Source organism: Balaenoptera musculus, chromosome 7, assembly GCF_009873245.2.
Source record: "Balaenoptera musculus isolate JJ_BM4_2016_0621 chromosome 7, mBalMus1.pri.v3, whole genome shotgun sequence".
In the NCBI taxonomy this organism is placed as follows: Eukaryota; Metazoa; Chordata; class Mammalia; order Artiodactyla; family Balaenopteridae; genus Balaenoptera; species Balaenoptera musculus.
Window position 1 is genome coordinate 106125829 of NC_045791.1, and position 22826 is coordinate 106148654.

At 36.7% G+C, this 22826-nt stretch overlaps 2 protein-coding genes across 7 annotated transcripts in view; one reads left to right on the top strand and one right to left on the bottom strand.

Annotated features, from left to right (window-relative positions):
* The window catches only part of GIGYF2 (GRB10 interacting GYF protein 2), a 127914-nt gene that overhangs the window by 33148 nt on the left and 71940 nt on the right, over positions 1 to 22826 (top strand). For all 5 annotated transcript variants that reach the window (XM_036858882.1, XM_036858881.1, XM_036858879.1 and 2 more), the window contains 5 exons: positions 1158 to 1287; positions 2306 to 2401; positions 8522 to 8633; positions 12860 to 12971; positions 13829 to 13869. In XM_036858882.1, coding sequence (XP_036714777.1) covers positions 1158 to 1287; positions 2306 to 2401; positions 8522 to 8633; positions 12860 to 12971; positions 13829 to 13869 — 491 coding nt within the window. The remainder of the gene's footprint in view (positions 1 to 1157; positions 1288 to 2305; positions 2402 to 8521; positions 8634 to 12859; positions 12972 to 13828; positions 13870 to 22826) is intronic.
* KCNJ13 (potassium inwardly rectifying channel subfamily J member 13) lies at positions 13877 to 21469 on the bottom strand. 2 transcript variants are annotated; one of them, XM_036858886.1, is made up of 2 exons: positions 20221 to 21469; positions 13877 to 18086 (listed from the first exon to the last, which is right to left on the bottom strand). In XM_036858886.1, the coding sequence occupies exons 1-2, from the start codon at positions 20678 to 20680 to the stop codon at positions 17464 to 17466; spliced, it is 1083 nt and encodes a 360-aa protein (XP_036714781.1). In that variant the 5' UTR covers positions 20681 to 21469; the 3' UTR covers positions 13877 to 17463. The 2 variants fall into 2 exon arrangements, with proteins under 2 accessions (XP_036714781.1, XP_036714782.1); XM_036858887.1 differs by having other exon boundaries at positions 17915 to 18086; positions 20457 to 21469.

Consider the following 22826-nt stretch of genomic DNA (forward strand, 5'->3'; position numbering starts at 1 on the left):
CAGTGCTGCGGTACGATCATACTCTTGCCATTCTTTTGCTGAGGTTCTCCCCTGCACCCTGCTCCTTTTTAAAATAAAACATCTTATTATAAAATTAAAATGTTTCTCTTTTCCCAGTTCCATTCCTTAGAGGCAGCTGCTATTATCAGCTCGAAGTATATTTTTACTTTTTTTCTTCTTAGCAGTAAATACGGCTTTTATTTTTTTTCTCCTTGTACTGCATTTTTTTTTTCACTGCATTTTTAAATTCTCTACACTGATCACTAATTGCTTTCATTAAAAGTGAATTATGAAATATTGCGGGCATATATAAAAGTATCATCTTTTTTATAAGCTTCTGTATTTTGCTTTTTCTTTTGTGTAGCATACTTTGTTAAATATTAGCAAATCATTCTTTGAAGTGGCTGTTCTAGTTTATAATCCCACAAACACTACTTGAGAATTTGCATTGTTTTGCATCCTTACCAACAACTGGTATTGTCAGATTTATTAATTTTTATTAATCTAGTGGGTGTAAGGTGATATATGACTTTTGTTTTAATTATATGTTATTTTTATAGTTTGGAAAAAGGTGTCCCCATCTCACCCCCTAAGCTTCTCACAGACATACCACGATACTTTCATTTTTTTTTTAAACTTTTTTTTTTTTAATTAATTAATTTATTTTTGGCTGTGTTGGGTCTTCGTTTCTGTGTGAGGGCTTTCTCTAGTTGCGGCAAGCGGGGGCCACTCTTCACCGCGGTGCACGGGCCTCTCACTATCGCAGCCTCTCTTGTTGCGGAGCGCAGGCTCAGTAGTTGTGGCTTACGGGCCTAGTTGCTCCGCGGCATGTGGGATCTTCCCAGACCAGGGCTCGAACCCGTGTCCCCTGCATTAGCAGGCAGATTCTCAACCACTGCGCCACCAGGGAAGCCCTGATACTTTCTAAGTTAAGGAATTTTCAAATGGTTGTCTAGTTATTTCTCAATGAGCTGTTTTCTTAGTGAGCTATTATAGCAGGTTGTATTAGAGCTAAAATCTTGGATACTTTGAGATAATGGGGTTTTTTTCTGTTCGTTTTTATTTTATAAAATTTTTATAGTATATTATATGAAAATAAAAAGTCCTTACTGCCAGAATATTTGACACTTCATTTTATATTTTGTCTACTATTTTAGGCTCCGAGCTCTGTCCAGTGGTGGGAGTATTACATCCCCTCCTCTTTCTCCAGCATTGCCGAAGTATAAGTTAGCAGACTATCGTTATGGCAGAGAAGAAATGTTAGCACTTTTCCTTAAAGACAACAAGGTAAGAAAGTAGGAAAGAGTTCAGAATTATGAATGAGATTTCAGGTTATGTACAGTTATGTGCTGATATATGAAACAGCCATGGTTTTTCTCTCTACCCTTTTTTTTCCTGCTTTGAAACCTGCAGTAGTTCACAGAGGCTCTTCTTGGAACCTGCAGTAGTTCACAGAGACTCTTCTAAATGTTGCGTACTCTTTATTTTTTTTAGAGAAGACCTAACATTTCATTACAGGAGTAGAAAGCTTCGTGAAAACAGGAGAATAGTCAGGACTTAATGCTTTGTCTAACTAATTTCCTCTTAACCTCTATTTCTATCCCAGTATGATGGCTAAGAAAGGAAGAATTTTTCTCTTCTCTCTTTATTGCATCTCTTATTCTTTCCAGTTAGAAGTTAGGAGTGAGGAGGGCAGATGCTTCTCTTGTTCTTTTCATTTGAGTTAAATATAAAATTTTCAGTGGGGACAAAATCTTAAAATGTGACACCACATTTGTGTTACTTATAAATGATCAAAACTCAAACAGTATAAAATACACTTTTTTTTAAAAAACATTTTTATTGGAGTATAATTGCTTTACAATGGTGCGTTAGTGTCTGCTTTATATAAAATACACTTTTATTACCTGACTAGTGAGAAATAACATTTTCTTTTTTTAAGTATACTTTGTTTTTAATTTTATTAATGAATTAAGAATCAAATTTTAATGATGGTTGCTTAGGACAGGTACAGTTGCTTGTAAAACTCTCCTTACCACCTTGTGCTTTGAGTTAAATGTGCGCTCTGGAATACCAGAGTCAGTGCTGTATATCAAATCTGAGAGTGGTAGTCTGATGGGAGGACAGGGAGAGTGACTGGGGTTTGTAATGTTTGACCCTTTCAGAATATTAATTGTGTCTGAATAAGCTTTAATCCATATTTTTAATAATCAGCAACAGGTGAATCAAAGAATATTTTCTTGTTATATCTTCTTGTAATTGGAGGGATAGCATTAATCTCTTGGTCATGTGTTTGGTCAAACAGATACCTTCAGACCTTCTGGATAAAGAATTTCTGCCAATCCTACAGGAGGAACCCCTGCCGCCATTGGCTCTTGTACCCTTTACAGAAGAAGAACAGGTTTGTATCTACCTTTGAGCTTCAGTCAAACCCTTGTTCCTTCCCACTGAGGCATGAAAATGGGAAGTTCCTACTTAGGCCCTGAGGAGTGTCCTCCATTCCCCCCAGATCTGCTTCCTTCTTACTCTTGGTGTTTGGATGCCTCTCTTAGTTGACTAGATTCTGCTTTAGATCTGAAGCTGTTGAGTATAAGGAGATGTATTTGAGTAGAGAGAAAGAGTTATTTTTGGGGGGAGAGGGCCTTCTTTTCAGAAACATGTCGTTTTTCAGTTCTTCTGCAAAACATGAGTTCTCACCAATTTTTTACCAGTTCTTACTATTAAAGGAAAATGTAGATCTTCAGCTCACAATGTGCTTAAAAATGTGCTCTTCTGTCACCAATTTTTTTTTTTTTAATAAATTTATTTATTTATTTTTGGCTGCGTTGGGTCTTCGTTGCTGCACATGGGCTTTTTCTAGTTGCGGCGAGCAGGGGCTACTCTTCGTTGTGGTGCGCAGGCTTCTCGTTGCGGTGGCTTCTCTTTGTTGTGGAGCGGGCTCTAGGTACACGGGCTGCAGTAGTTGTGGCCCTGTCACCAATTTTCTAAATGATGTTGTGAGAAAGTTAGAGTTTTGGGCTGGAAAGTAGCAGATTTTGTGTTTGTCCTTTTATAGTGTACTAAGTGAATACAGCACAGTTGTATGCTACAGAATCAGTACACAAAAATCAGTTGTATTTCTGTATACTAGCAATGGACAGTTCACAAGGGGAATTAAGAAAACAATTCCATTTACAGTAGTATTAAAAAGAAAATACTTGGTTGGACTTCCCTGGTGGCCCAGAGGTTAAGAATTCACCTGCTCTGCAGGGCATACGGGTTTGATCTCTGGTCCGGGAAGATCCCACATGCTGCGGGGCACCTAAGCCCTCGAGCCACAACTACTGAGCCCATGCACCACAACTGCTGAAGCCCTCGTGCCCTAGAGCCCAAGCACCACAACTAATGAGCCCACATGCCACAACACTGAAGCCCGCGTGCTCTAGGGCCCATGATCCACAACAAGAGAAGCCACCACAATGAGAAGCCTCCGCACTGCAACGAAGAGTAGCCCCTGCTGGCCGCAACTAGAGAAAGCCCGCATGCAGCAACGAAGATCCAATGCAGCCAAAAATAAAAATCCAAAATACTTAGGAATAAGGAGGTATAAAACTTTTACATAAAAAGTATAAAACACTGTTGAAAGAAATTAAAGGCTAAATAAGTGGAAAGGCATCAGCATTTATTAAGCCATGGAAGACTTAATATTGTTTTGATCTACTGTCAGTACAATCCCCATCAAAATCCCAGTGGCTTTTTGGGTAGAAACTGACAAGGTGGTCTTAAAATTCATATGGAATTTCAAGGGACCCTAAGTAGTTAAAACAATTTTGAAAAAGAACAAAGCTGGAGGACCTATACTTCCAGTTTCAGAACTTACTACAAAGCTACAGTAATCAAAACTGTGGCTTAAGGATAGACATATAGATCAGCTGATTAGAATTGAAAGTTTGGAAATAAAAGCAAATCACTCCATACTGCTAAATCGTTTTCAAGAAACTTTGTATGAGGATATTTCTTTTGTTTCACTGCTGCCATACCTGTAGCATTTTATCATTACTTTTGCCACGTTCAGTATTTTTATTTATTAATTAATTATTTTGAATAAGCAGCAAATCATATGGTTTAAAAATCAAAATTTACAGAACAGTGTATAATAGAAAATCTCTCTCCCATCCTTTCCCCCAGCCACCTGTCTCCTTTTCCGAAAGGCAGCCAGTGTTAGCAGCTTCTTGTGTATTTTTCCAAGTAAATATGTTTTCCCCCTTTTTGTGCAGGTGATGGTGTATACTAAGCTTTGTTCTATACTTCCAACATTATTGAAAAAATTCTCTGCAGATTTGGATAAAATATTCTTCCATTGTTTTACTTTGCATTTCTTTCCCTAGTGCAGAGTTTCTCAGATGTTTGCATTTATATTTCTTTTAATTTTTTGTTCTTGTCTTTGCCAATTTTTCTTTTGGATAGTAATCTTTTTCTTGAGCTAGCCCTAACCCTAACCTGTTAAATTTTCTAAATTTTTAATTGCATTTGATTTCATTTATGATTTTTTTAATGCAGAAGCTAATTTTTATATAGCTCAGTATACCAGTTTCAATCTTTTGTGATTATTTTTCCAACTGTTTATGAATATTTTTAATAATTTTTATTTTTCCTTAAATGACTGCCTGGATTTCTTAGAGACTACATGGGCCAGAAAAGCTTTGTAATAAGTAGGGAGGAGGACTTGCTACTAGTTACCAAAACATGATAGACTTTTAATTTTAAAAAAAAAAGTAATTGAATCATTCAGAAAAATCCTGTAACATTTCTAAGAAATTGTATTTAGTAAGGGCTACACAAATCATTTGAAAAATCAAAAATTATTCAACAAATGCTGCTGGAAACTGTTGGTTAACAATTTGAAAAGGAATAAAGTTAGGTATGCAGTACACCTACACTCCAAAATTAGTTCTAGAATGACTAAAGGAGTAACTCTTCATTTTGTTTTTATAATGGAAAAGTTTATCTTAAGGTGTTAAGGTCTGGATGCTATAATCACAAGGGCTTAATGTAAGGATTGTGAAGTTTTCATGGTAATCACAGAAGACCATAGGGGTTCATTTTTGGAAGCATTTAAAAAGGCATCATTTAGGAATTCCTGACACTTCGTAGCCTTTCTTTTTGTAAAATATGTTGGAGTAGGACAGTACTTAAAGCTGGCAAAAGGTTCATTAACATTTTGAAGTGTATACTTTGGATGGTCAGGTACCTGTTCAGGAATTGCTTAGATCTTCCTAGGCTAGAGTTTTGTATACTTATTCACCCTATTACTCCGATTGGGGAGGTAAATAATTCTAATAACCTAAAATAGCTTCTTGCTGCATATCTTAGTTCCTGAAGTTACCTGAAGGGAATATTTTATCTTTAAACTGCAAGGTAATTTTCTGCTTGTGCACATTCCCTCACTACCCATGCCCTCCCCCCCCAGTACACTCACACACATATATATACACACATATATATACATGCATGCATGTATAAAATATAACTAGGTAAAAGGTTTTCTTAGAACAAAATTAACGCTTAAATAAGATCTCCCAGTTTTTCTTTGTTTTGACATTTCCCTGTATGTCTATCACAGTTTGAAAAGCATGACTCTACACATTACACTTGTAATTTAGGTAGCTGCTACCAGATTGGTGTGTTTTATTTATTTGAAATCAAAGAAAATCATTTATGCAGCGTTGAATAGATAATACATGTATATACAAAATTCACAAAGTGCATATAGTGAAAAGCAAGTTTGTGAGTAACCCAGACTCTCGCTACCTATTATTCTTCCTCAGGAATAACCACTGTTTCCATTTTCTTGTGTTCCCTTCCTAGGATATTTAATACATCTGCAACTATCTATGCATCTATTCTTTTAAACACACATACACATAAATGGTAGCATACTATGCATACAGTTCTACAGTTTACTGTTTTCACCTGAGCATCTATTTGGGAAATAATAACAGATACTTATTTAGCTTTTAATATGTGTTAGACACTGTTCTAAACACTTGTTGCTTAATGTGTTAAGTGCTTGCAACAACCCACGAAGTAGATTCCTATTCACATTATATAGATGAGGAAAATGAGGCACAGAGAAGTTGAGTAAAGGAGCCAAAATTCACTCTCAGGCAGTCTAACCTCTCCATGCTCTTAACTCCAGCTGTTCTTTATATCTTTGTATTGATATATTAGGCTGACTGTATGAAATTGTAGCTTTCTGGATCAGAAATGGTTGAATATTAGCCATTTTATATGGTCCACCCTAATAAATAGAGTTGCCTCATTTTTTTTTTTTAAAACATGATTACCCATTTTATTTATTTATTTATTTATTTTTTAATTTTTGGCTGCGCCGCTTGGCATCTTAATTCCCCAACCGGGGATTGAATCCCTGCCCCCTGTAGTGGAAACTTGGAGTCTTAACCACTGGACCGCCAGGGAAGTTCCAGCCTCATTTTTTTAAACAACTGCACAGAATTCCCTGTATAGGTGGCCATGATTTTTAAATTAGCTCCTTTTGGTTGATTCTTAGCTGGTTGCCATTTTTGCTTTCACAAACAGTACTGCAGTTAAAATCTTTCTGCTCATGTTATTTTTCACATGTGTAAGAAGAGGAATTGTTGTGTCAAAGGGTATGGACATTTAAATATACTTTGAGAAATTGCCTTCCAGAGATTATACCAGTTTGCACTTTCAGCTGCGATGTGTGAGGATGTATGAAAGCATATGAGAGTTTCCCTGAACGCTATAGATGGGTGCATTTGAGTTTCATACATGTAATACTTTGGTAATGAGGTGTTCAACAGTGTCAGATCCTGGTATACATAATACAGTTAGCTCTGACCTCTGTTTTTCTGATTTTAGAATATATTAATCTAGATTTTGGGACTTCATAGTCTTGCTTAATTGTGATCCCAGAGGCATTATTCAGTAACTCCACTGGTTACTCTGTGTTAAAAGATAAATTATTGCATTTGTTTCAACAAGCTTTTTTTTTTTTTAAAGTTTTATTAAAAAATAGTTTGAAATAAGTACTAATCAAGTTTGGTATCTGCCTCTAGTTTTTAGTTATCAATTACATTTTAAGTCTTCAATGTTGAAGTTACTTGATTATATGATTATACACCTATAAAAGTCAAAGGAAAAAACTTCCATTGATAAGTTTCTAAAATTTATCTGAACAAATTGTATTGAACACAGTTCTGAAAAAGACAAGTAATGACAGGTAATGAGGAGAAAATGACCCATACATTAAAACAAGAAATTCAGTAATGAAAGTAGAAGTTTTTAAAACCAATTACATGTTGATTTCTTCAAAAGAGGACTAGACATCACATTTCAATTGATCTTGAATCAGAACAGCAAATCAGGACTTCACAGTGGAGAACAATTTGGACTTAAAATATTAGTTGAATTGCAGGATTCTATTTTCCTGTGATTTAGGTAGCTGCTACCAGATTGATGTGCTCTTAAGCCTCACTTCTTGCCCCTTTGCCAGGAGGGCCCTTGGCTACAGCCACGCTGAAGTTGGATTTGCCACACTGTTACCACACCTGCATTTTTGCACAGATGTCTGTTAGGTTCTAAGTTTATAGAAAGTATTCAGGTAAGGATATATTCCAACATTTTCCGAGTTTAAAGCTCTCTTACGAAATTCTCCTTCAAATGCCCAGGATTTTGATATCTTATAGATCATTTTTCAATATTTTTATAATTGCTTCTTGCTTTACCTTTTCCTAAGCTCTGTATATTCCATTTATCCACAAGTATCAACTAAACATATTTTTGAATCCCAGACCTCCTGTCTTCCTGTGTCCCTCTTCATGTTTGAAGGATGCCCAGCCGCTACTATTGTTGTATTTGACCCTTTTCCAGATTGACTGTGGGTGCAAGTGCAGGCTAATGACCAAGCGATTGGGATTTTGTTTATTTTTTTCAAGCATTCTCTCCCCCTACCCGTTTAGATGGTTGACCTTATGTAGGTTCTTACTTTGCCCTTCCCCATTCACCCCTGATACCTGTCATTCTATTAAGTACTAGTTGGAGTTGCTAATTCACAGTGGTGAGCAGTGTGAGGCAAAATGATCATTTTTTTCTTTATCATACTGTTGATTCAGACCTTTTGTGACTCCCTCTCATTTCCACCTTTCAGTAGTTAAAGGACCCTTTCAAACCAGATCTCTTTTACCGAGTATTCTGTATATATTATGATGCATAAATATCCTGTCTGCTTCCGGATACATACAGCATTTAGAGTTTGTCTGCTTAATATTTCCTCACAGAACCTAACATAGTATAAGGCATTGGTTATTAATGTTTGTTGATCTGAAATGTTAATTTGAAATTTTCAGCTAAAATCAGGTTTTGGAGCATCTTAGTGGGTCATGTAGTGATTGTTTCCCATTTCTAGTAGTCATTAAATGCCATTTTATAGATGCAGTGGGAGATGGCCAGGAACAACATGCAGTTTTATTCATTTTTTTCTTTCTCACTTTTTTGGCAGAGAAACTTTTCCATGTCTGTAAACAGTGCTGCTGTCCTGCGACTGACAGGACGAGGAGGAGGAGGAACAGTGGTGGGAGCTCCTAGAGGTCGAAGTTCTTCAAGAGGGCGAGGTGAGCTTTCACGTGAAGAAAGTAATGGTGGAGACGGTGGAGAGAGAGGATAGGGAGATTGCTTTAAGAATATTTTGATATTTGGTTTTTAAAAGACTGCTCTTTGACATTAATTGCCTAATAAATGTCCTGAACATTTGTTTTCTGAACTGTTTTCTCAGCATATCTACTCCACAACCTCTGATTTGGAGTAGAGGAGGGTAATTCTAGCTTAGAGATTTGAGTGTGAATGATTCTAGATGGTCCTAGTTATCTTTGGCAAATATCCATTATCCTCATCCCCCGGGGACCTTACACTTTGAGAGCCAGAGCTCCCTGAAGTGCCTTGGCTGCTGGAGTGGCACCCAAGTCCCTGCCAGGCCTCTGTGACACAGGGTCTATGCCATATAAGGCCGTGTGCCAGGAGTGTCCCCAGCCAGAGAGAGGCATTTGTAAAAGCTGTCTCATCAATACTAGACCTATTTTAAGGTGTAGAACAACAACAAAAAAATTACACAGTAATCCTTTATTTAACCTGTAGTTTCATATTGTGTAGATTTGTGTCTTTTCTTGGAAGAATAATTCTTATTTTGATATTACTTGTTCTTTGATATCTGCTCCCTATTTGGGGTTCGTTGATCTTCTGCTACTTAAGGGCATTCTTTTTTTGTTTGTTTTTAAATAAATCTATTTATTTTACTTATTTTGTTTTTGGCTGCATTGGGTCTTTGTTGCTGTGCACGGGCTTTCTCTAGTTGTGGCGCATGGGGGCTGGGCTACTCTTCGTTGTGGTGCGCGGGCTTCTCATTGCAGTGGTTTCTCTTGTGGAGCATGGGCTCTAGGCGCGCGGACTTCAGTAGTTGTTGCACTCGGACTCAGTAGTTGTGGCTCGCAGGCTCTAGAGCGCAGGCTCAGTAGTTATGGCGCACAGGCTTAGTAGCTCCGCGGCATGTGGGATCTTCCCGGACCAGGGCTCGAACCCATGTCCCCTACATTGGCAGGCGGATTCTTAACCACTGCGCCACCAGGGAAGTCCCCTTAAGGGCATTCTTAATGTTTGTAATATAAATATTTACTTGAGCTTTTACTTCTAAGTTGGTTAAATCATAGCAGAAGTGTAAACATACCTTGTAATTTTAAGAGGTGCTTTAAGAAGAATTGGGTGTCTGCAAAAACGGAGATTTAAGTATGTGTGTGTTGTGTTTCAGAAGGTCCACAGGCCGTTTAGACTCCCATATGCATGCGATTAGGTTCCGTTGGTCCAGAATTCGTCTGAGATCTGTGCTTCTCGGCGGTGTGATGATGGTGTTTTGAGGATGGCTGTGGTCTGCTCCTTGGGTATTTCCTGTGTTCTTCTGCAGTGGGCTGGCAGTGAGGAGAGATTGCACTTACACATCTTTGCCGCTAGTGCTTTTCAGGGCATGGCATTGAGAGATCTTATATTAATTAAGAAGTATGGCCCACAAGCAGCTGTTTTTTGTTCCTCTGGCGACCACCAATGTTGTATATTGCAAATACCAACCAATCTCTCTAAATAGGCTTAAAAAAATTCCATATCAAGAAACTAATGAAGGGTTGATAAATTTCTTCCTGCCTTCTGGTTTCTTTGAAGTGTGTAGGGTTATCCCGTAGGATAGAACTCTTACATTCAGAATTTAAACGGGGCATGTATAAAAGATACTGTGATAAAAGCAGTGACTTAATTAACATTGATGTGAGTGAATGATGTGAAACTAGTCAAATGAATGAACTGACTTGGTGAAAAATACTTCTAACACCACTGTCCCAACTGTGATTCTTTTTAATGGTTTCATAAGACCTTTAATCTGTGGTTTTGTTTTCTTCACTTATTACTTAATTTTAACTTGTGGGTTAAATAAATAGTGATTAATGTGGCTTTTTTTTGCACGGGCAGCACTAACATCAGATGATTATCCTGGCCCTTTCCAACTTGAGAAAACTTTGATGTGGAAATCGACTGACTTCCAGCCTTCGGAATATCATGAGAACTAGTAAAATTTAAATAAGCAAACAGGAAAACAACATGAATTTGTCATCTTTTTATTTTATCTGGTTAAGATGTTCAACAGTAAAGCATATCTACACAACTGTCAGCCACTGTCTTCATCATTATTAAAGGAAGTATATTTTAATCCTCCCAAAGAATAGGGTGAAAACTCAGACAATAGGACAGTCATTTAAATTTAACTTTATGAAAGATTTACCACGTTGTATTTACTTGCTCCTCCTCCTATGGAGACTACATTTATAGATGATTATGGACCTTGTACTTTGAAGATTGTTCCTTACATTTTACAAGCTGGAAAGCTCTAGAATCTGATTCTTTTCTTGTGCCCATTTATAAAGCTTTAGGCTCATAAGGAGGACCAGTGCCAGTGCTAGTCGTAACTGGCAGAAAATATTTTGTCTTTGGTTTGCTTATTTTTCTGGCAACTTTGGAAGGCTGTTTTTCGTATTCATCTGTTTCCAGAATAAAACACTTTTTCAAGGTGCTGTGTACTTAATGGTTTTCTTGAGGAAATTGTTCTCTAAAAGGACAGGGGACTTTTTTTCTTTCACCCTAAAAATCTTGTTGTAGGGGATCACCCCAGTGTAATATAACAGTTTGTATTACACTGTTTTAGGATCTTAAATAAAATGTATTTCCTGAGGATAGAGGTACAAAACTGAACATTGACTTTAAGATGACTTGAAGTTAAGTTGGTACAACTGGAAGGTAACTGGAAGGTAAGATTATTGTAGTTCAACCCTAGTCCTCACTTCCATTTTACAGATGAAGAAATTGATACTTGGACTAGTTGAGAGGGTATTTATGTACATAAAATGCTATGCATTATTTTTGTATTCCATAATGTCATATAGAAGTACAATTGTATTGAGTCAGTTCTTGATGAATTATAACTAAGAAGTAGAAATACTGCATGGATATTTGAAACAATTATTTAACTCAGTTGTATTTAGCTTTGGAATGCATTCATGCTTTTATTCAAGATTCATCATCATTTTTCTTTGGGTGGTTTTATACCATGGGAGAAGTTGAGCTAGGGATAATGGCTAAGATTTCATCTAGGTATAAATACATCCCTAGGCACCTCCCTGCCCTCCAATTTTCTAACCTGTGTGTTGGATGCAAATGGTGTATCCAACACACAGGTTAGTTGGGAAATCCTCACACTATACAGAAAGTGTAAAGCTGAAAGTGCATACTGCCTTCTGCCCCCAGATGCAACATTTGTATTTATATCGTTCCTGACCCTAACTGCGCAGCCATATCATGTATATACATGGAATCTTTTTTATATGTATTGTTCTTTGGCATACTTCTGTCATTCAGCAGAATAATGTAGATTTCTTTTAATGTCAGTACTTTATCTTCTGTGGCTTCCTGGTATTCTACTGAATTGTTTTATCAGAATTTATTTAGCCAATCCTTTACTGATTAAGTTCTGTTTTTTTAAAAATTGCAGTGAACAGCTTCGTATATATGTATTTGCATATTTGTGTGAGTATTTCTATTAGGATAAATTCTAGTTAGAATTGTTGAGTCAAATTTTGATAGATCTAATCAAATTGCCTTCAATAAAGGCCAGTGTACACTTGAGCCACTGGAGCCTCTAAATTCCTACATCCACACATTCTTACCAGCTCTGCAGTTTGAATTTTTAGTGCTGCCTGATATTTTTCTTCAAGATTTGAGCAAACGGGAAAGAGTGCCTTTGGTCCCTGTGGAATATCCTTTAAGGAGTTAGTTCACAAAATTGTTAGTTTAGAGTTAACCCAATTAAATTATCCTTTCTCTGGAGTTAAATTAATTTGACATTTGTGCTTGCCTTTTGTACTTTATCTGCTCTCTTCTCAAACTCTCCACATCTTCCATTTTTGTTGAAAATAATACAATAAAAGGTTTGATTTGTAATGGCTTACTGATCGTAGAATTTCACTATTGAATTTTTTATTAAGGAGCCTAATGTTGATACTATTTCTTGTTCAGGACTGGAACTGGGACTCTTACACAGTTTTCTAACTTGTTTTTTTATCCTCCTGTGGTCTAGCTCCTTCAGTGCTGTCATCGGTCTCACTGGTAAAGATTCAGTGGGCCCTGCCAAATACTTAAATGTAGACATCCTACTTTGTATATAGACAGAACTTCAGAGATTAATGTTTGGTGTTGAACTTGTGCAGATGTTGACATCTGACTATCATTTTTTCTGTTTTCTTATTTTCAGGCAGGGGCAGAGGTGAATGTGGTTTCTACCAAAGAAGCTTTGACGAAGTAGAGGGTGTGTTTGGTCGAGGAGGTGGCAGGGAAATGCATAGGTCGCAGAGCTGGGAGGAAAGGTAACTAAAAGGATCCACATCTTGGTATAAAGGTTTCTTGGTGTGAGAAACATTTCTTTTCTGCTTTCTGCAGAGGAGAAGGCTCTTTGTAGAGTTACAAGGTTTCACTTTTCAAAAAATGCTGTTAATTGAATATCAATTTTGTTAGAAATGTTTAAATGATCCTTATTTAAAGGAAGAAGCATTCTAGATAAATACATTAATATTTTAGTGCCAGCATGGATATTTAATAGTTAATTAGATTTGCTGTTTGATTAGTGCTCAGTGGGAAGCATCTTCATTTTACTGTTCGTTGCTGTTAATCAAAGCATCTTCTCTGTATTGTTTGTGACTTTATATGAAGTCTTTCAAGATGAGCAAAGGCAGTCGCACAGAGATACATGTACAAAGATGTCCACTGTGATAATATTTATAATATAAAATAATGCGAGATAAACCAAATAGCTTAATATCAGTGTGGTTTCTTATATAATAGCGTATCCACACAGTAGAATAGTATATAACCATTAAAGTTAGGATAATTTTGAAAATATCTAGTGATATGTAAAAACACATTCTAAAAGCAGTATATAAAGCTCTGTACAGCAGATACCTAAAATAAAACATGTATCTAATTAAAAAAATAACATTTCTGGGTCTGTAGAAGCTAGCTTTTGGTAGGTGAGATGGTGGATATTTTTGTTTTCATCTTTGTGCTTTTCTGTATTTTCCAAAGGTTAGGCAATAACAATGTATTTGTTTTATAATTTGAAAAAGAAAGAAATGCTATTAAGAAAGATAGGAAAATGGGTGTCATAGATGGGAAATCTATGCATTACTCTCAAGATTTGTTTGAAACTTATTTTTACCTTTTCTAGGGGTGATAGACGTTTTGAAAAACCAGGGCGAAAAGATGTAGGTAAGACTTTCTTACTGTTTTGAAGTATTTTTATCTGGATTTCCATGATATTGGTCCTTAACAAGGCTCACACATAAGGACACATTTATTAAAAATTGACTCAATTACTTGCATCTCTCCAGTAGATGGGGTTGTAGCGTTGCTTGCATTCAGAGCTCCCTGGTTATTTGAGGACTTTATTGCATGAAACCAGGGATGATAAATATAACCGTTAGGATTTACTTGATGTAACGTTTTGGGCCTGTGTGTTCTCTGCAGGACATACATTCTTTATTAAGGCTGTCTTACGAATTGAAATTTCAAGTTAGGAAGCAGGCTATTAACTCCTTTTCCAGTGCAGATAGTATGTCACAGGTGAGAAGAAATAGAGAAAATACTAGAATGTTCGCTTTTGTATTAGAGAGCAAAGGCTAAAACTGTGAATGTTCTTACTATGAATGTCGTTTATTCATCTGGTCTTTTTGATGTATAATCTTTCTTTTTTTCAGGGCAGTGTCCACATAGATCTATAAAAATATTTTGTAGTGGCTTTTATTGAATGCTTTTTTAAATAAGATGCTCACTTCAGGTTATTAAACTGTTAGTGATTCTGAGCTTCTCTTTTTATAAGTAATCCACTTTTGTTGAAAATACTGTAGATTAAAAAAAATTGCTCATACTGTATCTTACTCTCTCCAAGAACAGCAGTACTTAACTAGTTTGTTGGGACACACTGACATATTGATCAATTGTGAGACGTCCTATGACATCAAATTAAGATAATTTGAGTACTGCAGGTTCCAGAATGATTTGTTCCTTTTAAAGTTAGAGATGGTTCTTATCATGTATTTGCTTCTTATGTGTAGAGAAATGGGTGGAATTAGAGGCATCTGGGTTAGAATTGTGCATGACCCTTGTGAATACCCGTGGGAGAATGTGGAAGTGGAAAAAGGCCTGTAATATTCAAATTATAATTCCTATTCAATAGAAATTGATTGCTGCATAGGGGGAGATCAGTTCTGGTGATCATCTTACGGTATGGTTCTGTGAGGATGGAATTAAAAGATCGTTAAAAAAAATCCAGGTGATACCTAAAGGTTCAACTCAGTGCATTTTGGTGTGCAATGCTTTGAAGCAGACATAGCCATTTTTGGTTATTAGGCTGCTGCTGGCAGTTGGTAATATGGGCTTGTACATATATAAAAGTAGGCCTTATGATTTTTAGTATCTACTTGTCTTCAGTTTGTTGGGACTGTCTGTCATGCTATCTGGATTGGTTTCCACAAGCATTTTTTAACTTACTTCCAACGTGGTCTCCCTGATTATGTATCCGAGGTATCGTCACTGATTTCTCAGGTGGCCCAGGTAAGTGAGCTGTAGAGCCAGGAGTTAAAGCTGCTCTTCCCACTTTCCAGTAAATTTCCCCCTCTTTCAGTCTGTACTCCATTCACCTGAAAGGATAATGGGGCCTTTGCAGAAAACTTAATCCTTAACATAGAAGATGTGATTCTTTGAAGTAAAAGAATCATGAACAGTTCTTTCAGAAGCTTTCAGCCTCCTAGACAAAAGTATTTGATTGCATCTCTTAGTTGTCTATTTATTAAATAGCATTAGTATACCAATGGAGTTCTTTTTGGGGAGGGTGTGTGTAGGGAAAGTTATATCTAATTTTCAGATGCAAAGTTTATGTATAAATAGTATATAGTAAGACGCTTCTCTGACTTGAATGGAGAATATACTGCATCTATATTGAGACTCAGATCCTAGACAGGTCTTGCTCACTTCCTAATTGCATCACTTTGGGCAACCTCTCTGAACTGTTGGAATTGATCTATGTAAGTGATGTAGAGCTCTTAGGAAAAAATATACCATGTAAATCTTCAATACTTATTTTCATCAGGTTAGGTGAATCTTGTTAACTTTATTATAGAAATAAGAATTCCTGCTGTCTATATGTGTTACAACAATCTTGGGTTGGAGGAAAACCTGTTGGTCTAGCTAGTACTTAAGAATGCCTAAGATTTTCAAACAGCAGAAGTTCACAATGATTAAGTTTCTGTGTCCTTGATATACTTTGCTATAATTAGTCTTAGACCACTCCGAAGTTCTTCTTTATTTTCTCTTCCTTTTGGTCTAGGAGTAGAAAAATGTGACTTGCTGCTGTGCCCTGCTTTTCACAGCTGCTTCCCTTTACTAGCTAGTATTTATTTTAAGAGATGATTCCTGTGTGGGTCATCACCAGTAGGGAGGGTTAATCTTTCACTTTTTTCACATAAACCTGGATAAGGGAAATTTCAGAAAAGAATAGCAGCAACAAATCTATTTGAAATCTGATAGGGTGACTTTTTTGGTTCCTGTTTGAGGACAGTTGGATTTTTTTATTGAAATGACAAGTATACAAAGGATAGTCTTAAGTTAAACTGGAGGTAAGGGAAAGTGTTCATCCTAGTATATGCAAAATTAAAAAAGCAGAGAAAGCATAGTTTTCATGGAGTATTAGATTTGGAAAGAAATAATAGAGTTCATCTAGTCCAACCTCCTACTGGTGAATAAACACTCATTTTGTGTTTATAGAAAAAACTATCTGAAGTTTGAAACAGGAATTTGGGTTTGAAAATACTTCATTGCCTAATTATTTTTTGCTTTTTCTGTTGGAGATTTTTCCCCTAGTTGAATTATATCTAAACCTTTATATCTACAAAAACGTAAATATATTTGCATCTATGAGGTTTTTATACCATTGAGTGGACCCTAAGTAGAAAGGGAATGTGTTTACTTAGGTCGGAAGTTATTCAGATGAATAGTTGGTTATAATTTTTAAATCACTATTTGATTAGTATGCATGGTAGCTTTAAAGTAGATACAATTTTGCATCTCCTTGCTCAAATACCACCCTGCAGTTTCCTTCAGCCTAGAGCTTATCTTAACTTGCTCTGATCACTTTCTGCCACAAATGCATGAATATGTGCATGTGTTTGGGTGTAATGCTCAAATGCTTTTAGAGTTATGTATAAATCTATTCTTCGCTGTTTTCTTGTGAACTTTTGTTCTTAGCTGTTAAAAATTAAGGGGGTAATATTTACCCTAGTTTTGTTTTATAAAGAACCAAAGGACTGATCTTTGTTGCCTTGAAGAAATAACAGTTTTAAAAGGGTATTCACTAAATATTGTTAAATCATTGTTCTATCCAGGGAGCTAGGTTTGAAATTAGGCTGCTGCTTCAACTTGCAGATGAAAATGAGAAATTTATGGCTGATTTTGTTAGCGTTCAGCTGTGTTAAACTTCACTGTCCATTTTACCTTCATTACTGGTATCATACCACATCCATACAAACTCACCAACAGCATTTCTGTTATTGTAAATATCTGTTACATTCAGATGCATTGATTTCAGCAGATAACCACAGATACAAACTTTGTATAATGTTATATTTCCACAATGTGTATTGCTAGCCATTTTTTTTTAATGGGCAGAGGCTTGATCACCATGATGTAATCAGAAAGATGTAATCAGCATTGGAAAAAAGAAAATGTGGGATATGATGAAGGAAAAATAGGTGCATAACTGGCTGAGTATATTTAATACATTAAAAAATAGGGCGCTATGGATATTTCTTACTCTGTCAGTCCTGTTTCAGAGATCTGAAAATTGTCAATGCTTTGTCCATTGATATGGATGTCCAGGTCAGTCCTGTTTGGGCTCTTGGAGACCAGAGGAGTTGGAAGTTCAGGAATAGTCTTATCAAAATTCTCCATCTTGATTTGATATTCACCTTTGGAACCTCGGGTCAGCAGAGATGCAAAACAGTGATGTAACATGATCTCGGAGGGTAGGTAGGATGTCCTCCTTTGGCATATTTCTCCAGTGCCTTCCTGCATTGCTGAAAGGAACACAACTAATTCAAAGTGGGGAGGATTTTCATGCTGGAGCAGAGTAGCCAGGGGACTCGATGGTATAATGGAGTGATAGTAGGTTAGTGGAAAGATAAAGAATGGACATTCCTCAGAACTGATGCCATCAAGGTGGAAGTCCACACTGGTCTGGTAGAGTTCGCCGTTTTCTCTTTCCTGATAGAGTACAGCTGAGACCCGAACACTGGTTAGAGGGCTAGGTCGAGTGTTGGCCACTTGGAAAATAAGATTAGGTTTGCCATCTATGTGAGCTACTACTGCTAAGTCAGTAAAGCGAATTGAGAAAGCTCGATTTTTTGGCCGGGCGATCTTCGCCACAAAGGCACCTAAATTAGAAACCATTGAATTTTTTTTAGAATGAACAGTTTAAATATCAATACCTTTTCTGAATGAGAAGGATCTAGCAAATTGTTATACATTTCTTGGTGCCATGCCTTCGAAATGAGTCAGGAATTGAACTTGTTTATTTCTCATTAGCCTGAAGGATTTTGCAAAATGGTACATACATTCTTTATTTTAAAACTGCGATTTCAAAATGGGTAAGCAAAATTCATTTTGTTACATAGAAATGTAAAACTTTAGTTTGTTATGAAGTGGAGGAGTGGTCATTTCCTGTATTCCTGCCCCTGCTTTAAAAATAATGTAACAGAAAATAATGCAATGTAGTTGCAACCAGATTACTTCAAGTTTAAATAGAGATTAAATTCGTAGTAGAATGATTTGGGGTAGGGAGGGGACCTGTAGAACAAGTGACATTGAAGAAGTTTTAACTTTGAAATTTATACAAACCTTTTTTCTTTTAAGAAGGCTCTGTCTCTAAGGTGGTTTCCGTGTACCCTTCAAGTGTATCCTCCATGTGCCCCCCAGCAGGTAGATCAGGGTTTCTTAACTACTTTTGTGCCACAGACGTTGTTGGCAGGCTGGTGAGGTCTGTGGACCTCTTATTAGAATTACGCTTTAAATGCATTAAAATAAAGTATATAAAAAGGAAACCAAATACACTGAAATCCAGTTGAACATTTAAAAAATTATAATGTGTACTATATGTGCTTTTTTAATGCATTAAATAAAAAAAGTACAGTGGAGGTTTAGTACTGTAATTTTGAAGTATTATAGTATGATATGAAAATATCTGGGATTTCTGTTTGTAACAAAGTTACGGGTATTGCCGATGCTTTTGTTTTTTGTTGCCTACATTTATAACCAAAGGAAATACCAAATTTCAGTTAGAGGTTAGTGTAAAAAAAAAAAAAGATGCAAGTTTTTCCTGTCTAAGTTTACATATCCTCTAAATTTTATCGAATGGCCCAGTGTAAGAACTCTTCTTGTAAAGATTAAGTGATTTGCTACAGGTTGTAAAAGCCAGGTGGTAGCACACTGGGACTTTATTCCAGACCACTGTTAATATCGCCCATAGTGTGTTAAAACAAGGTTTTCTCTTTGTTTTGTTTTTTATTTTTTAATTGTATATATCACTAGCCCTACTTTATTAGAGCAAAGAGTATCATGCGTTGCCAGGTTTATAGGCAAAATTTCATAATCATTGTGGCCTATTTCCAGTACCTGCTCAGGATATGTATACTTGTTCTCTGATGTGCAATGCTGACTGTGGTGCTCTGGGCTCATTAGTATTGAGTAAATGTTGAAAAGATGAACTCAGAGGAGAAAATTCTAGCCCAGTAAAGGTTAAAAAAAAAAAATCAAATTCCTCTGTTAGGTAAAATGACTGTCAAAATATGCATTGAACATATTTATTCACTTATTTAACAAAATATTTAGCTTCTCTGAAAAACTCCTTTTAGATTTTTTGTTAATATTTTTTTGGCTGGTAGCATAATGATCCCTTTTTTCTTAAGAAATTTCAATATGTAAAATTTAAGTATAGAGAGAGGTTTCTTAAAATTTCTCCTATTGTTTGACCCTAGGCTCCTCCTTTCAGTCTCAGGCATTACCTGCCAATAATGCAAATAAATTATTCTGTAATACAGTTGCTTATAACTGACTATACCCATTCCAAAACATTCATACATTTCTTTTTTTAAGAACAAAAACAATTACCTGTAGGGACTTCCCTGGTGGCGCAGTGGTTAAGAATCGGCCTGCCAATGCAGGGGACGTGGGTTCGATCCCTGTACCGGGAAGATCCCACATGCCACGGAGCAGCTAAGCCTGTGTGCCACAACTACTGAGCCTGCACTCTAGAGCCCACGTGCCACAACTACTGAAGCCTGCGCGCCGCAACTGCTGAAGCCTGTGCGCTCTAGGGCCCACGTGCCGCAACTACTGAAGCCCGTGTGCCTAGACCCTGTGCTCCACGACAAGAGAAGCCACCTCAGTGAGAAGCCCGTGCACTGCAATGAAGAATAGCCCCCGCTCGCCGCAACTAGAGAAAGCCCGCGCACAGCAACGAAGACCCACCGCAGCCAAAAATACTACAAACAAAATACAAAAAACAATTACCTGTGATGAAGGCCTCTAGCATGAGGCCTAGGAGCATTTGTATGGCAAGTAGGGCGATTGCACTTGGACAGTCACCACTGGGGAACATGGTACCGTAACCAATTGTGAGTTGTGTCTCCAGGGAGAAGGAGAATGCAGCTGTGAAACTGGTGATGTACTTGACACAGATAGTGTGGTTTTCAGGTGGGGCATCATGATCTAGTTCCAGATCACCGTTCATCTCAGCTAGAACATACCAGAGCACTGCAAAGACAAGCCAGTGGATAACAAAAGAAGCAGAAAAAACCAACATCATCCAGCGCCAGCGCATGTCCATTAGGATTCCCCAAGCGTCTCGAAGATATGCAAGACCTCTTTGAGCGCCATCCATTTGAAGTGTGCTATGGCCATCCTTGGTGACCATCCTCCGGTATCTCTGAGTTAGGAGAGGAGCAATAACTTTGCAATTACTGCCATCCATCTCAGGCTGTAATTCTCTGAAATCAAGAGTAAATTAGTAAACCCTTAACTGTTTTTCAGGTAATATTAATAAATTCTGAGACTTTGTTTTGTAATTTTTTGGAATGCTTCCCTGACTGCTGGGCAGGCTTTCCCAGTCCAATAGCTCTTTCTCTTTTCTCTTTACATAAGGGAGCATTTACTGACTAAGTCATTCATTTGATAGCTAATCATGGATTGCCTTAGGATATCTCTTATTGGTTCCTTTAATGACTGTTAAAATATTGTTTGGCATTTTAACGAATCCCCAAGGGTTGGGATTACGATTCATGTCTTTTTTGACACTCCTGTATCTTTCTTGCACAAGTCGAGGCTTCAAGTATGTATTGATTTGACTAAACATTGTGTGTAACAACTTTCCATAATTAATTAATAATTTATAACTATGAATAATTCATAATGAAAAGGAACGTTCAATATGTGTTCCTCTGTCAAATAGAAATCATTTAGAAGTGTAGTGTTGAACTGTCTGAAAATGTTTTGAAGCCACACTTATTGCTAGGATAAGAGTAAGCTTTTAGAGATCCATAGTTCCATTGTATGCTTTATAATTAGCCTATTGAAAGTTCTATGATTAGGTTTTATTTGTTTTTGTTACTTTGTGGTCATTTTCATGGAGTCTTTCCTTCTATGGCTCATGGATTGCCGCCCTTCTGAATATTCTAGATGCTGATTAGATTGTGGGGTAGAGAGAAAATTATTTTCTTGGCAAAATAAGAAATTCCAGGTAGAGATTCCAAGGTAATATTAATTTTGAAAGAAAATGAACCAGGTACTTCCCTGGTGGTCCAGTGGCTGCTAATGCAGGGGGCCCGGGTTCGTTCCCTGGTCAGGGGACTAGACCCCACATGCCACGACTAAAAGAGTTCACTTGCCGCAACTAAAGATTCCACGTGTCACAACTAAAGATCCTGCATGCCACAACTAAGACCTGATGCAGCCAAATAAGTAAGTAAATAATTAAAAAAAAAAAAAGGCAATGCCTTAAAAAAGAAAAAAAAGAAGTAAATGAACCAGATGAAAAACCTTCGAGTTTAATGAACTAAAATAATCATTAAGACATTAAATGTCAATTTTAGAAACATTAGTAAAGTTAGTTTTTAGCTATAAACGGTTTTCATCTGTGTTTCTTCGTTTCTCTGTGTGGTGAGTTGAAATCTAATGTGCACTTTCCATGTGACCATCCTTGCATATGACAAAGGTGTCAAAGACTTCTATGCAGAGGCAAGCAGAAACAGAATGGGAAATGCAACTTTGCTTCCCCTGAATCTGCCGCCTTTGCCACAATCCAGTACTAGGAGTTTATACATGACTCTTTTCGATGCTTCCTCCTTCAGAAGTAGATGCCCTTGGAAGTGTTGCATATCACCTTCCTACCTTTTGAATGACAATGATGCTTTGCTTGAGTTTGCTGGATGGACCCTCCTATGTCTAGGGACTTTGGGGCTTTGGAGACTGGCTTCCTGTGTTGTTGGAATTGGACATTGGCCAGCTGGGTATATACTTTCCCTTTTGTCCTAAGGCTGATTTAACATTTATTGGTGAGATTAGAGACATTCTCGTATATTTTCTTCACATATGAGTTGCTGATGGAACACCGGGTTGATTGTTAACTTTATTTAGATTAGATAGTCATTTCTGTTTCATGTTATAAATTTTAAAAAAATCTTAGGGCATTAATGTTTTATAATTTATCCTAACAAGTTGTCATTATCATTTTATTTAGTTTTTTTTTTTTTTTCTTGGAACAGCTATTTAATGATTCATTTTGCTAGATTTTTTGATGTTTTAGAAGACCTGATCTCTGCCCTTTTGGAAATTATAATAATAACAACAAAATATTCATAGGCATTGTGCTAGGTGCTTTCATTACTGCATTGTCTCTAATTCTTTGGTATCTCAGCAAGACAGACATTCATTTTTTTTTTTTTTAAGATAGAGATTCTTATCCCATTTTTCAGATGAGATCACTGAGGATCAGGCAGATAAAAGACATTTTCACAAGGCGTATGGATTATTTTGCAAGTCTGACTAACTTAACAGTTGGTTATTTTTTTTTTTTTTAACTAAAAGAAGCTGTCTAATATTTAGAGTTTGGTGAGATAAAA

What these genes read in the sequence shown, in the direction of transcription:
- KCNJ13 (XM_036858886.1), bottom strand. Translation starts at nt 20,680, where the DNA reads ATGGATGGCAGTAATTGCAAAGTTATTGCTCCTCTCCTAACTCAGAGA. An exon ending in GCTAGAGGCCTTCATCACAG is followed by an intron (nt 18,087 to 20,220) that starts GTAATTGTTTTT and finishes TTTCTAATTTAG; the next exon opens with GTGCCTTTGTGGCGAAGATC.